At 48.8% G+C, this 16,261-nt stretch overlaps 1 protein-coding gene across 2 annotated transcripts; it reads right to left on the minus strand.

Moving 5' to 3' along the window:
- Positions 1-8,884: 8,884 nt before the first annotated feature.
- Positions 8,885-15,991, minus strand: DCLRE1B (DNA cross-link repair 1B). 2 transcript variants are annotated; one of them, XM_056139079.1, is made up of 4 exons: positions 15,769-15,991; positions 14,031-14,196; positions 13,152-13,334; positions 8,885-10,089 (listed from the first exon to the last, which is right to left on the minus strand). In XM_056139079.1, exons 1-4 carry the CDS (start codon positions 15,955-15,957, stop codon positions 8,999-9,001), a joined length of 1,629 nt encoding a protein of 542 aa, XP_055995054.1. In that variant the 5' UTR covers positions 15,958-15,991; the 3' UTR covers positions 8,885-8,998. The 2 variants fall into 2 exon arrangements, with proteins under 2 accessions (XP_055995054.1, XP_055995055.1); XM_056139080.1 differs by lacking the exon at positions 14,031-14,196 and having other exon boundaries at positions 15,769-15,902.
- Between the last annotated feature and the right edge of the window lie 270 nt (positions 15,992-16,261).

The raw sequence follows: 16,261 nt of genomic DNA on the forward strand, positions 1-16,261 counted from the left end.
GAATACGAAATGAGAAGTAACTCCCAAGTAACTTGTCAGGTATACAGTAATGTTCAGGACAGCGATACTGCAGAGCTCTTCTCTGCCTGTTGAACACACCACTTGGAGTTCTCCAGGCTTCTGATCTACCCTCTGCTATGTTTGGGCCTTGTCCTTGAAGTCTCACAATAGCATTCAAGATTCACTGTGATTTGCAACTCTCTTTTCCCATCTTGAGATTACATATCTATGTCTATATCTATACCTATATCTATATCTATATCTATGTCTATTTTTAGTTGTTCAGCCCTGATTCCAGGCTAGACCTCATTCTAGGGCATTCCCTCCTAGTAAATACCTTAATCAACCCATCTCAGTCCTGTTTCTAGGTCTGGAAACAGAATTAGCCAGGACCATTATGCAGGAGTAGATCCTGAGCACCGCCTAAACCTCCACATCCTGTTCATATTTTGTCTTTATTGGATCTTTCATTTGTTATTGCCATTAGATTTTTTGTTTTTGTTTTTGTTTTAATGTTTGGGCCACACATGTCAGTGACTGGGGATGGTTAAAGGGTGCTGGGAAACCCGGCATCCTATATGATCCTCCGATCACTGCCAGGAATAATTCCTGAGTGCAGAGCCAGGAGTAACCCTGAACACTGCCAGTTATGACCCAGAAAAGAAAAAAAGGGGGAGCAGGTTCTGAGAGGCCACTGAGAGACCCCCATATGCTTCCCCCTTAGTCCTCTCTCAAAGAAAGTTATGTAAAAACAAAAAAGTCCATCTCCCCAGACCATTTATCTTCTTTTCATATGGGGATTCAACCTGATTCTCTATCTCAAGTCCAATCAAAGAGTGTGAGTGAAACTCTATATTAGAGTGGTTCTTAAACAGAAAAAATTCCATTCAGGGGTTCAATACACACAGACACACACACACTCAAATAGGTTTTGGGGACACACCCAGCAGTGCTCAGAACTCCTGACTCTGTACTCAGGGAACACTCCTGACAGGCTCAGAAGACTATATGGGGTGCTGGGGATCAAACCCAGGTCAGCCAATTATAAGACAAGGTGCTACCTGCTGTACTGTTTCTCCAGCTCCCAGTGCACATAGCTTTGTTTGTACTTAATTTTTGGATCACACCTCACAGTACTCAGGACCTATTCTCGACTCTGTGTCAGGGATTACTCCTGGTGGTGCTCAGGAGACCATATATGGTGCCAGGGATTGAACCCGGTTCTGCTGCATGCAAGACAAGTTACTTAACCTCAGTAATAGTTCTCTGACCCCTAGTACACACACACAGACACACACACATGTGTGTGTATTTAAATTGAATTATCATGAGATATAGTTACAAAGTTGTTCCCGATTGGGTTTCAGTCATATAATGTCCCAACACCTATCCCTCTATCAGTTTACATTTCCTACCACCAATGTCTCCAGTTTCTCTTCTGCACTGCCCCACACTACCCAGCCTGCCTCTTGGCAGATACTTTTCTCTCTCTTTGTCCCCCCACCTCCCCACCCTGGCCCACTTGTAGCAAGCTTCCAATCATGGACCTGTCCTCCTGGTCCTCATTTCTATTGTCTTTAGGTATTATTATCATACATTTTTTATATCTCACAAATGAGTGCAATGATTCTATGTCTATCCCTCCTTCTGAGTCATTTCATCCAGCATGATATTTTCCATGTTCATCCATGTATAAGCAAAGTTCATGATTTCATTTTTCCTAACAGCTGCATAGCATTATATTGTATAGATGTACCTTAGTTTCTTTAACTAGTCATCCGTTTGCGGGCACTTGGGTTGTTTCCAGATTCTGGCTATTGTGAATAGTGCTGCAGTGGACATAAGAGTGCAGATGCCTTTTCTGCATTTTTTTGGTCCCCTGAGGTAATATTCCCAGGAGTGGTATTGTGCATATATTTTTGATGTTACTGCTGGAGCGATAGCACAGGGTAGGGCAATTGCCTTGCACGCGACCGACCCGGGTTCGATTCCTCCGTCCCTCTCGGAGAGCCCAGCAAGCTACCGAGAGTATTCCACCCACATGGCAGAGCCTGGCAAGTTCCCTGTGATGTATTCAATATGCCAAAATACAGTAACAAAAAATCTCACAATGGAGATGTTACCGGAGCCACTCAAGCAAATCAATGAACAACGGGAGGACAGTGCTATAGTGCTACTCCTAACTAAACTAAAAAAGTTTCAATGAGGGGTCAGAGTGACCCAACTACAAGGCGAACACCTTACCTGCTGTATTATCCCTCCAGTCCCTTGTCAAAAAGATTTAATCAAGAACAGTGCAATAATTTATAACAGGGTTTCTGTTTATTTGTGAATGAACTCTCTAAAGCAACAGAATAACCTGACACTGATAAATTGGGTTATGCAGGGAGAAAAATCATAACTCTTTCACACTCTGTAGGAGATACTTTGAGGAAGCAGTAATATGTTACAACAGTTTACAGGAAGGAAAAGCAAGCAGAAATTTAGACACTATTCCTCTCCTTGTTCTTGTTTGTCTTTTACCTTCAAAACAGCCAAAAGATTGTAAGACCTGTTTTGTTTTAGGAAGAAGTGCATTGAAAACACATTATTATTCAATTTATTTCGAGATCATCTGGTTTACTTCAAGGTTCCCATTCAGTATGTCTTAGAAAACACCTCCTCTGTTTCAAGTAAACAAGAGCAAAGTTCTATCTGTGTGAATAGCCCTAGAAATGGGGACAGGAAGGTAGCTCAAAGGAGTGCATTGCACACTCAAGTCCAATCCCATCGTTGCATAGACCTCCCAGCATAACCTCTGCTGAAAAGCCTACCTGTCAAATATCCCCAGCGGCCAAAACACAGTACAGCAGGCAAGGCTCTTGACTTGCATGGGGCCAACCTGGGTTCAATCCCCAGCACCTGGTCCACTGAGTACCGGTCAGGAATAATCACTGGGCACAGAGCCAGGAGTAAGACCTGAATACTACGAGGTATGGCCCAAAACCAAATGATGATGATGATGATGATGATGATGATGATGATGATGATGATGTTCCCTGATGCAGCGGTCAGAGAAGTGGCTGAGGATTGTTCCTTGTATCTTTGCCATCCTTCGTGTGACTGAGTGGCTTTCTGATCCAGTGGGCAGAGGACCCTTACTCGGCTGTCAGGCTTCCAGCTTGTCTGTCTTAGTGAATGGTTATCTCTATCTCAAGGGCGGAAAAACATCAGGTAATGAAACTTTGTTCTAATTCTGCTTATGAGATTCTTGCTCCCCACTTGATCTTTCTATAACTGTCTTTTGGCCAACAAACAATGTTGAGAAGTGGTCAGTTACATTTGCTCACCAACATATGGAATTTTCTTTTTTTCCTTTCTTTCTTTCTTTCTTTTTTTTTGTTCACACCCAGTGTTGTTCAGGGCTTACTTACGCCTGACTCTGCACTTAGGAATTACCCCTTGGTTGTATTGGGGGACCATACATGATACTGGGGATAGAATCTGAGTCAGCTGTGTGCAAGGCAAGCACCTTACCTGCTCTATGATCACTCTGGCCCCAGACATGGATTTTCTGCACGACTTCTTCAAGAAGCAAGGAAAGCCTAATTCCACTCCATGCCAGGCTCATACACTTTCTTCTTAAATTTTATTATTATTATTATTATTTGCTTATTCCTGTCTCTGCACTCCAGGATCACTCCTAGCGGAGCTTGGGGATCATATGTGGTGCTGGGGATCAAACCCAGGTTGGTCACATGCAAGGTAAGTTCCCTACATGCTGTACTATCACTCTGGTCCAACTCAGACATTTTCTTTCAGCTGTCAGAGTCCAGGATGACAAAATCTCAGTCCTCACTACCACTGGAGAGTAGCTGTCAGCCCATTACTGGCCCCTTATCACTCACTCCCCTCAGCCACTGCCACAAGGAGCTGTTTTGTTCCTGGTTGGTGGCGCTTCCCTGCTCTTTCCAAAAACACCTCATCCTATCTTTCTGCTCACCCTTATAGAAGTATACTTGCTCTGGGAATTCTCAGAATAATGAAGTTCATTTTAATCATGCAGGAAGTCCGTGTCCAATTCCCAGCTTTCCAGGGTTCCCCAAGGCTAACACCCGCCCCCAAGCACAGAGCCAGGAGTAGCTCCCTAACACTGTGAGGTGTAGAGAAGTGAAGGGAGGAGAGAGAAGAAGAGTAGAGAGACAGGACAGAAAGGAAACAGATTATTTCCTAGAGCAAAGGACAGTCTGGGTCATGAGTAAGAAATGGTCCCCAAAGTCTGCCAGGCAGACATTTTTTCCCTAAAGGGATTTAAGTCACTTTCAGTGTCCTTGTGGAAAAGTACATGTTTTCCCACCGATCATGAAACAAATAAATAATTAATCCCTAGGGAGCTTCTTTTCTCCCAGCACCTTCACATCTAGAAGCAAGATCTTCCTAGATCTCTGGAGTCATGCTTAGTATCAAAAAACAAACTGATTTCTTAGAAACAGATGCAAGGTGGCACTGTTCTATGAGTGTGGAGAAACTAAATCAGAAAACTAGCAACCCGCCTCTAGAAATTGGACACATGTTCTTTAGACTAGTATGGAATTTTCCCATTATTACAAGACAAAACATGCCCCCAATATGCAAAACATGCCCTTGGCTTTGACCCTGCCTGGGCCATCTCGATTCCCAGGCTGCTAACAGATAACAGCAATCAGAGGGCCCCCCAGCCCGGAACGCCACCTATCTCTGCCAGCCACGGTCCACAGCACTGAAATGTCAGCGGCTCCTACAAGAAATCAGCTTCAGCCTGGCTCACACTTTAGTAAATATTTACTAAGAGCTGGGTTTGTGTGCATACTATTTTGAGACCATTTGAATGGAATGAATCTTGGTTATTTTAATATAGTACCCTTCAGTGAATAGGAGGGGAAGGAACCCTTTCAAGAAAGCAAGTAGGGTATTACACAACTATTAAACATAATTTTATTTTTTTGCTTTTTGGGTCACATCTAGAGATGCACAGGGGTAACTCCTGGCTCTGCACTCAGGAGTTACTCCTGGTGGTGCTCAGGGAACCATCTGGGATGCTGAGAATCGAACCCAGGTCGGCCGTGTGCAAGGCAAATGCCCTACCCGCTGTGCTATCTCTCCAGACCCTAAACATAGTTTTTGCTTTGGATGGTTCCCAGCTGGGGGCCACGAGGGCTCCATCCAGGAGTGCTAGGGAGGTTGTGCCATACCAAACCTCAAACTCAGGTCGTTGTGTATGTCAGACAGTCCTTTGAGCTGTTTCCTTGGCCCCTTAAGATTGCTGTTTTGGGGGCTAGAGAGATAATACAGAGGTTAAGGCACTTGTCTTGCATGTCATCAACCCCGGCAGCCTATAAGGTCTTCTGAACCCCACCAGGAGTGGTCCTTGACTGCAAAGCCTGGTAAGCCCTGAACACTGCCTGGTATGGCCCCAAACCCAAAACATATACATATGCATAATAAACAAAATATACATATTATTTTGAATAATATTTAGTGATAGGACAAAATGCTTAAAATATTAAGTAAAATGCAGAATTTTAAACTATATAATTACCCAAGTTAAAAAAATTGTACATATAATTGCTCTATATGGAGTGCTATAATAATTTTTATATATGACTTCAAAGTTTACTATTTAACATATAGAATACCTGTATTACTGGGTCTTGGGTTAGTGGTTGGGGCTACTTCAGGCATAGTGCTTAGGGGGTTGCTCCCCAGTTGAGCTTGGGGAAACATTCAGCATCAAGAACTGAAAGCTCCCACATGCAAAACTTATGCTCCAATCCTCTGGGCATTTTCCCAGCCCCAAGTAGCGTTTGATTGTGTGTATACTGGGCATGAATCACACCTAGTAGTGCTCGAGTGATCAAACTCAGGCCTCCCAGATGCACAGCAGCTCTTTGAGTCATCTTCTCAGCCGCAGAATTTTTTTTTTTTTTTAAAGAATCAAGCTAGAGAGACAGTACAGAGGGTAAGGCCTTTGCCTTGCATGCGGCTGAACTAGTTTGATCCTGGCATCCCATATGTCCCTCCAAGCACACCGGGAGTAATTCCTCAGTGCAGAGCCAGGACTAATCAACCCCTAAGCATCTCTGGCTATGAACCAAAAAAAAAAAAAATCAAGTTAAGAAATCAGTATTTGAGATGCCCACCATGTGACAGGCACTGAACTAGAAACTTAGCCATCGTGTCAGCTCCAGGGCAGTGGGGATGACAGGGCCGTCAGAGTGCTTTATGCATTAGGAGCGGGGACCAGGCATTCAGCAGGATATCTCTCTCCCCTGCCCACAAGCCTTCTTGAGGCTGGGCTCCTTGTGGGCCCACTGGAGGTTTCTAGGGAAAGTTACTGAGAAACAGACCTGTGTCCAACTTTCCCTAGAGCCGGGCCTTATCTTGCTTCCTACACTACTTACATCTGGTGGTTAGAGAGATAGTAAATCAGGTAGGGCACTTGTCTTACACACTTACAATGAGGGTTTGAATACCAGCACCCCATATGGCCTCCAGGATACCACCAGGGGTGATGTTTCAGAACCGAATAAAGAGTAAGCCCCTGGGTCCGGAGCAATAGTACAACTGGTCGGGCGTTTCCCTTGCACGTGGCTGACCCGGGTTCGATCCCCAGCATCCTATATGGTCCCCAAGCACCACCATGAGTAATTCCTGAGTGCAAAGCTAGGAGAAACCCCTGAGCATCGCTGGGTGTGACCCAAAAAGCAAAAACAAACAAAAAAAGAGCAAGCCCTTAGCACCACCTGCTGTGGCTCTCCCCCCCAAAAATAAACAAATTCACATCTCTAAGCATAGAATGACCCCTCCCCAAGCCCCCTCCTCCCCCAAGCTGAGCCTGCTTTATTGCAAAGGCTCTGGCTCCACTTGAAAGCAGTTTTTACCCGTGTGTCTGATCCCCCATGCTGGCGCCCTCTGACCTTGCTTACTGCTTTGGCATTTTGTTAGGCTGAGAGCAGGAAAGGACAGGGCAGAACCAAACCCTCCCTCCTTCTCCCAGATGGTCTTGGCCCTGGGCACTGCCACAAACAGGCTGTGAGCTCTGGAGCCCCGTCAGACCCAGAGGGGACCCAGCAAGCATTTTAGCAATGTGCACAGCGGGCAGTCTGGCAGCACATTTGATCTTTAGTAACTGTATTTCACCCAAAAAGTCAGGGCTTCTGGGCAGCTGGGGGGCCACTGGTATCCTGAGACTGAATGTCTACTTGGGTTCCAGGTACTGCCTTGGGGAGGAGTGCCCAATCCCGCAGTGGGCTGTTACAGAGAAGTCCCCAGTGACACTACAAACTCTCACAGAGGAAGTGGTGGAATTTTTCTCACTGTTACAAGGCTCTTCATGGCTTCCTGTTCCCTTCCAGAGGTAGAGACAGGAAGTCACTTGGATGGGATCACAGCAAGTCACTCTGACATTCTGGATCTGGAATGTGCTGCCTGGATTACCATTTAGCCTTCAGTACCACAGTTGCCAGTTCCTAACTTTGTGTTTTGTTGTAGTTTCTGGGTCACAGCTGCTCAGTGCTGCAAGGTGTGTGTTTGTGCATGTGTGTACTTAGTTTGGCTCTTCAACTCATTTCCCCAGCCCGTTTCTAACATTGTTTTTTTTTTGGGGGGGGGGCACATGCAGTGATGCTTAGGGGTTATTCCTGGCTCTGCTCTCCTGAATTACTCTTGGCAGTGCTCAGGGAACCATATGGGAGGTCGGGGATCGAACCTGGGTTGGATGCATGCAAGGCAAGTGCCCTACCTGTTGTACTATTTCTCCAGCCCCTTGTTTCTGACTTTAAAAACAGCACTACCTAGGGACTTTAATCTGTGAAGAGAGAAGGGACTTGGGGAATGGCACTTGGCACACCTGGGAACTTGGTTCTTTTTGAATCAGGCTCTTAACCTTTCCTTTATCCAAGTAAGAGGACTGCCTGGGGCCGGAGCTAACGATTAGTGGGAAAGCATGTCTCACACACGAGGCCCTGAGTCTGATTCCTGATACCACCAAACCAAACCAAACCAAACCATGCCATCTCCCTAAAACTCCCTCCCCTTAGCACCAGTAACCAAGCAAGTAAAAAGTTGGTATGTTGGGCTAGAGCCTCAACAGCAGATAAGACATTTGCCTTGCACACAGTCCAACCAGGTTGGACCCCTGGCATTCCATTTGGTCCCCCGAGCACCGCCAGGGGTAATTCCTGAGAGCAGGGCCAGGAATAACCCCTGGGCACTGCCAGGTGTGACCCAAAAAAGACCGAAAAAAAGAAAAAGGTTGGTATGTCTATGAGAGAAAAATAATTAAACACCACACACACACATACACAAACTGCACATTCAAAAGTTGATGATATATAGAGTTAAATAGCTAAACAGATTGTTATTTCAAATTTATTGAAACCATTTTTTGGGGGGGTGGTACTAAGGGCCACACCCTCTGAACACTGAGTCTAAGGCAAGGCACCGGCCAAGAATGCTTATTTACTTTGGACCACACCCACTGGTGCTCAAGGGAGCGTGCAGTGCTCAGGATCACAGCTGGCACTCCAGCACACAGAGCATGGGTGTATTAACCCTCTGAATGATCTCCCCAGCCTCCTGCATGGTATGTGATATGCTACTCAGGCCAAATCTCCAGCCAGTATCAGATCCACACCCCAGCCCCAGCCCTCTACCCTTTCCTTCCCTGTGCCAGGGATGGAGCCCAGGGCACCCACAAGCAAGAGCTTTGATCATCCTGGGGCATGTTATACCTTTTCTGTGCTTGAGAATGCTGGGCAGAGGATATGCCAAAAGTGTCTCCTAAACACAGGAAGCCACTGAGGATTCCACAGCACTAGGATGTCATATTGAGTGTATTAGGGGATGGAGGGTTGGGGCCAGCCCATGAGAATTTTGTGAAGACAGAAATGTAAGGTCCCCAACAAAACCACCGATTGGTCATCAGCTACTCTTTCCCAAAGTGCAGTGTTGGGCCAAAAAGGTGTCCATTCTGTCCTTTCTACCTATCCTTTGGCAAACATTTATAGTACTTTTGCACTTGCTGGTCAAACTGCCTGGAAGAGAACCTTGCCTGGAATTCACTCACTGGAGTCAGGAGATACTTTAATGCCAGGCCTTGGGACTCAGGAGTCAGAATACTGTCCCCCTTGTTATCGTGAAACAGGTGAGAGTTCAGCCCCGGGCAGGCACTCTGACTCCCTGTGGCTTTGGGGGCATCTGTGTCTCCCTTGAGTACCAAGGGGGGTTCATCAGTGCACTCTTTGGTTTCCAGAGAGACTGCAGACCTTAAGTGCTCTGAAACACCCCGTACAAAGGGGGAAATTTGTATTGAGCTTCTCTTCTGGAGGGAAGTCTGTACAGGACCTCTTTTCTGGGACTTGGAAAAAGGGGATACCCCATTCCATTCTCTTATGCAGCAGTTGGGGAACACTGGCTTCTGGATTTGCACGGGGCAGAGGCAGAGCTGCTTCTCCAGGTGCTCAGGAACTGTCTCATGTGCAGCCTGGGCCTCCTCTGGGTTGCTGCTACCTTGAGACTGCTTGGCAGCTTCCTCGAGGGACTCAAATGTGACTCCCAGAGTCCTTGGTCTCTTCAGCCTCTTTTCTAACCAGAACCAGAGAAAGTCTGCTTTCTGTGAGGAGCTCACGAGTGGTGGAAGAGAGCGGGGAACCTGGGGCACTGGTAACCCAGGGCTCAGGCTGTCCTGAAAGCAGTCCTGGTAGGGTTGCCGCTGCACGATGGGCACCACCCGGCAGGGCCTCAGCGCTGCCACGAAGGTGCGCAGCTCTGAGTAGGAGGAATGGTCGGAGTACGGGATCACGTGGATGTCAGGATGTGACCTGCGGACCCTACGGCTTGTAGGCAGGATGGCGATGGTCGGGTGGATGTGGTTCCAGCAGAGCATGGCCGAGTGGCAGATCTCCATATGGTCCACAGCATGGATGCGGCCAGCCTCCTCCTCCACCGTGAACACATCTGCCAGGCCCAGTAGCTGGACCAACTCCAGGCGCTGAGGACTCAGTACCACCCAGGTCTGGAACTCGAAGGCCAAGCGCTCCAGCAGAACCTCCTTCCCTAAGCTGTAAAGTCCTGAAAAGGGAATTAGAAGAAGTGAGTGGAGGAAGCTACTGGGAAATCCTGACACGTCGACTAAATCTTTAACAAACTGGGGCCTGAAAGTACAGGGGTCAGGTGCTTGCTTTGCAGGCAGCTGAATATGATGTCAGCAGGCAGGCAGATAGGGAAGGCTCCCTCTCCAAGCCATGGCAGTAAATTTCTTGGGAATTAATAACTCTGAAGTTGCAAAGGTCATTTTGTAGGAAACAGGAACTAAGGCCTTAGAAGACCCTCACCTATTTACAGCAACAGACCAAGGGAAGCTCCTGCAGAAACAAAAGGCCAGGAAAGGAATTTCAAAGAAGACCATCACCACTTCCAATCCCTGTGGTAACCTCCTTAGCAACAGACTTTTACCTAGGTAGAAACTCAAGTGGGGGCAGGTTGGAGAAACCCTATAAAGGCCACCTTGAACAAAGGAACGGTGTGCATATGGTGCCCGAGTCCACATGGTGGAACATGTGGTGCCCGAGCACATGTGTTGCCCACAACTCCCCTCTTGAGATGGGGACTTTCATGCTTTCGTGTCTAATGCTGGGACGTGTGTAGGGGCTCTCTCCGCCCTTGGAGAAGCCTGGGTTGTCTCTTGAGCACGTAACCCTCCACTCTTTCCCACTTTCTCTTCTTCCCTTCAAAAAACCTCCAAATAAAATCTGTTTCACTTCACTGCTTGTCTACTCCTGAAATTCTTCTCTGTGAGGTGAAGAATTTCCCTGGGTCCCAAGCGGCAGAAGCGGATGGGGAGAAAGTGACCATCTTTCTCCTCCCTGCTTCACAGAAGTCACCAGTGGGGCCCACCGACATCAAACCCAGTTCAAACATCGGCATCACATGTGGTTCCTGGGCCCACCAGGAAAGATTCCTGAGCACAGAGCCAGGAGTCAGCCCTGGGCACTGCTGGGGTGGCCCCAAACCTAAATAAGTAAACAGAATTTCCAGGAGGAGGTGGCAATTGAGAAGAGACCTAGGGAGAAAGAGTGGTGATAACACACAATCCATTAATTCACTCATTCAGCACAACAGAAAGAGCACCTCCCAAGCCTTAGGCACCGGGAAAACAAAGTCTTGGACTGTAAGAAACATTATCTACAAGAGACATTATAGATGAGCATAGAAGAGGATCTCTCAGTTGAAGGAATTTGGGCCACATCCTCTGGTGCTCCGGGGTTTACTCCTGGCTCTGCACCCTGGGATCACTTCTGGAGATGGGTTGTTGGGATCAGCCCAAGTTGATAAAGAGTAAGGCAAGAGCCCTACCAGCTGTACGATCTCTCAGGCCTTCCTCAATCCTTTCTACTTATTCTGTCCTCCCAACCTCCCTGAGGTCCTTTTCTATTAAACAGTGTGCTCCAACATATTGAGCATCTCTGTGACCCAGCACACAAGGCAAGTGCCCTACCTGCTGCATTATTGCTCTGGTCTCAACACAGAATTTTCCAAGGGATCAGTTTGATGTCTCTTAAATACAAATAAAAAACTTGTAATAAATGACATCAGAGGGTCAGGTAAGGTCAGATAATAGAGGTGCTGCTGAGAAGCTTGGATTTATGTTGGAAATGGCTAAATCTGATCACAGGAGCATAACTGATTGTGCTCCTGTGATAATGCTCCTCCTTAAAGCAGGGCTTTAAGCAAAGATGTAAGAGCAGTGTTGGATGAAATGCTCAAAGCAGAAGCACCAGTTAAAAGGTCCAGTTAGCCCAATCAGAAAGAAATGTCGTCTAAATCTGGGCAATAGTGGTAGTAAACAGGACTAGGAGAGAGTACAATGGGTAAGGTACTAGCCGAGCACAAAGTGGCCCAGGTCAGATGCGGGATCCCCGAGCACCACCAGCAGGGATCCCTGAGCACAGAGCCAGAGGAGGTGTATTCCGAGCTCTGCCAGCAGTGATCCCTAGGTGTATTCGGAGCTCCACCAGCAGTGATTCCTAGGTGTATTCCGAGCTCCGCCAGCAGAGACCCAAGTGCAGAGCCATAGGAGATATATCTGGAGCTCCCCCAGCAGTGATCCCTTGGTGTATTCGGAGCTCCACCAGCAGTGATCCCTGAGCGCAGAGCCATGGTGTATTCCCTCCACTCCCAGAGTGGTGACAACAGACAGACAGGAGAGGTTTTTGGTTTTGTGTTTTTGTTGAATTTTGGGTTTTGGGTGACATCTAATGGCATTCAGGGCCTGGTTTTGGCCCTGCTCTTGGGAATCCCTTGTCTCCCCACAACTTGTAATTGCTGTGGTTCACTTAGCAGAATCCGTGGAATCACTGCCCCTCTGTATTACCAGCAGCTCAGGCTAAATTTGGGGCAACTTTCCTCCCATGCAGAGAGCTTACGTTAACTGAACTACAAATCACACTTGCTATTATCCTTTCACCCGCTGCAGTGCTTCCAAGGCACATCTGACTCTCAGAAGCACTCCCTAGTTCCCATGCGTATGTTTGTGCTATACTTCACCTGGATTGTTTCCCACTCTATCCCTGTCTCCATTTTTGAAGCAGTTCCTCTTTCCCTGTATTAGCCCGGATTAATTTCAATGAAAGCGTTGCCAGCCACCTGCCTGTGACTGGTTCTTCCGCCCATCACCTGGGGGAATCGACCATTGGGTTCCTAATGCACCAGGAGACCCTGTCCCCACACGAGCAGCTGTGAAAACACTGACGCAGTATTCAGAAGACCACAAGGACATTATGAGGGTCTAACCAGGGGCTCTGACACACAAATTCAAGCATGCACTTGAATCCTCTGTGCATGTCCCCACCACAACCAACATTTCCTTTCCACTTGAGTCACTCCTAGTGATGCCCAGGGCTACTCCCAGATCAGTGCTTTGTGCTGGGGGACCGTGTGCCAAGGACCAAGCCTCGACCTCCAGCATACAATACCCACAGGGTCAGCCCTTTGTCCCCAGATCCAGACTGCAGCTTTATATAGATTAGTAAGAGTAATTTCAGGAGGAGAGGAGAAATACACAAAGACACAAAGATGTGAGGAATCTAAACTCATTTGCTACAAGTAAGAGAAAAGGAAACACAGCCACTCACCGATCTTCACCTTATGCTGAGGGTGCTTTCGAATGAGCTCAATAATCTGGTGAGCAGCTTCTTGCCGGGATGGCAGAACCAGAGCTGGGTTGCAGTTGGTGTTGTCAAGGTACAAGGTATCGATCTGCTTCCCCACTGCCAGAGCTGGTTCCTTGAGCATGGATGGCGTGTATCGAAAATCACCTAGAAAAACAATGTTTGGGAAGGTACAGAGGTGAGAGCCAAAGCAGCAGCAGCAGGACTTGCTCATCTTCAGCAACAGATGGCGACACCCTCACTGGACACAGGTCAAAGAATCATGGAGTCTGGCATGAAACTAAGATAGCAATCCTGCTTCCCTGTGGAAATGTTTGCATCCTGTTCCAGCTTTTCTGGATTATTTTTCGGGGGTGGGGGGGGGCGGGGAAGGGTGATGGTATTGGGCCATACCTGGTGGTGCTCAGGGCTTACTCCTTGCTCTGCATTCAGGGATCGCTCCTGGTGGACTTGGGGAACTCTATGGGGTGACGGGAATCGAACCAGATGGCCCTGAGCAGGGCAAATGCCCTACCCACTGTACCATCACTTCTAGCCCCAGGATCATTCTTTATAAGATTAAGAGGCTTGCAAAGGAGGAACTGACCTGAAAGAGTATTGCTGAGCTCACCTCAGGGAGCAGAGCTCCAGACTTTCAGGATCAGTTAAGTCTGCTCAAGAGAGTGTCTAGAGGGTCAAGAGAGATAGTACATGGTTAAGGTGCCTACAGCTGCAAGCCACTGGCCTGAGTCTGATCTCTGCACCCCATATGGTCCCTGGGCACTACCAGGTATGGCCCAAAAGAAAATAAGAAAAAAACAAGTGTGTGGGCTAGGAAAACGGGGGGAAGCATGAAAGATGCACCTGTATACAGGATGGTCCCAAAGTAGCCTTCAAAGAGGAACATGACAGAGCCCGGGCAGTGATTGGCATCCATGAGAGTGACGGTCATGGTCTCTCGCCCAAATTCATCTAAAGGTAGCACATGACTCTCACCAACCTCCAGAGCGTGGATCCACTGCTTGGATACCTGGAGAAACAGCCAGTTAGTTCACAGGATCTAGGCTTCATGCCCAGCTGCCCCTTCTCACAGCAGGGGACAAAGGCCAAAACCCTCCTGCAATTGCTGCCAAGTGGGATGGGAGGGCCAAACAACTACTGTTCCACCTCACTCCTACCTTCTATACAGTCTTAAGTGAAGAGCCCAGAAAAGCCTAGTGGGCCAGTATCAAACTTCCCTGGGTCAGAGTAATGGGGGAGAGAGGTATGTGGGGATGCGGTGGGGGTGAATAGCAGTTCAGTGAAAAAAATTCTGACCAAAGGACTGGAGTGATAGCACAGTGGGTAGGGCGTTTGCCTTGCATGCAGCCAACCTGGGTTCGATTCCTAGCATCCCATATCGTCCCCTGAGCACCGCCAGGAGTGATTCCTGAGTGCAAAGCCAGGAGTAACCCCTGAGCATTGCCGGGTATGACCCAAAAAACAAACAAAATTCTGACCAAGGAAAAAAAAAATCAACACTAAAAACCCAAAAGAACCATGACGTCCACATGAACTGGTCACTGGCAGTATTGTAAATTACAGTTCACTATTCAAAACGAGTGGGGGAGGTCATAAAATAAAACCGAATTCCAACCAGAGTCTCAAGACCCTGTACCCACCAATCAGATGAGAGCTGGGGTAGTGAAACATCACTTTCTTTTTTTTGGGGGGGTGTCACACCCAGGGATGCACAAGGGGTTATTCCTGGCTCTGAACTTAGGAATTACTCTTGGCGGTCCTCGGGGAACATGGGATGCTGGGAACTGAACCCGGGTGGGCGGTGTGCACCGCAAATGCCCTACCCGCTGTGCTATCACTCCAGCCCCTGAACCATCACTTTCTACCCAGCACACTGGGTTGAGTTTGCTCTCCTTTTCTTTTTTTGGTTTTTGGGCCATATCCCATCAGTACTCAGGGCTCACTCCTGTGGCAGTGCTCAGGGAACCATATCGGTTGCAGAAACTAAACCCGGGTGGCTGTCTGCAAGGCAAGTGCCTTACCCGCTGTACTATACCTCCCGCCCGGGAGCTCTCTTTCTTTAGTTTTCTTTCTTTTTGGTTTCTTTCTTGGTTGTGGGGCCACACCTGGAGACGCTCGGGATTATTCTTGGCTGTGCTCAGGGGACCATATGGAATGCACAACCAGGATCAGCGCAAGGCAAACACCACACCCCACCCTCTGTACCATCGCTCCAGCCCCTCTCTCGGGGTTTTGACCAGTACCTAGAGGTGCGCAGGAGCTACTCATGGAGTCGCCAGGGGTGTGCTCCACAGGGTGCAGGGGATGAAGCCAGCACAGTGACCCTGCAGAGCTCCTCTGGGTGCCCCAAGGTGGAGCCTCAAGACAGGCAGTTGTGAAATAAAGAGTCCGTTGCTGGGCTCACAGACTTCCCCATTCACACCGAAACACGCCCCCGGTAGGCCAGCTGGAGGCCTCAGTGCTGCTGTGAACCGATGCTAGATAATTCCTGGCCTCCTGCCACTCTGGTTCGAGGCTGTTACCGAGCAGAGGCCCTCACCCAGATGGGCCAGCACTCAGAGGCCCACTCAAGTCCCCATACCTTTAGGTGCCGATGCAAGAGGTGGGCAGTGATGGGGGAGCAGTAGAGGGGCCGGGTCCAGGTGCTGGACAGACCCACGGTGTGGTCCGAGTGCATATGGGTCAAGAAGAAAAGCCGCGCTGAACCTGCCCGGCGCAGACTCCAAAAGTCCACGGCGATGGGAGTATGGGGGATCACGACCCCGTTCATGGTGGCGGGGCTGAAAAAATCCCCAGGCTGCAGGGGTGGGAGAGAGTCTACGAGAGCACCCGGCGCCCCCGCAGCAGACAGGCCTGGACGAGAAAGGAGTGAGCAACAGCCAGCCCCGTCGCGGGAGCCGCCCCGAGAACGGGCGGGAAAAGGGCTCGCTAGAGCGTGCGGGGCCCGCGCCGAGGCCCACGCAACCGGCCGCCCCGCCCACCCGCGCGCCGAGCGCCCCCGGCCCGCGCGCCCCCGGCCCCGCGCGGTGACAGCCCAGTCCACCCGCGCGCCGAGCGCCCCGGACCCCGCGTGC

Source organism: Sorex fumeus, unplaced genomic scaffold, assembly GCF_029834395.1.
Source record: "Sorex fumeus unplaced genomic scaffold, SorFum_2.1 ptg000131l, whole genome shotgun sequence".
Classification (NCBI taxonomy): Eukaryota; Metazoa; Chordata; class Mammalia; order Eulipotyphla; family Soricidae; genus Sorex; species Sorex fumeus.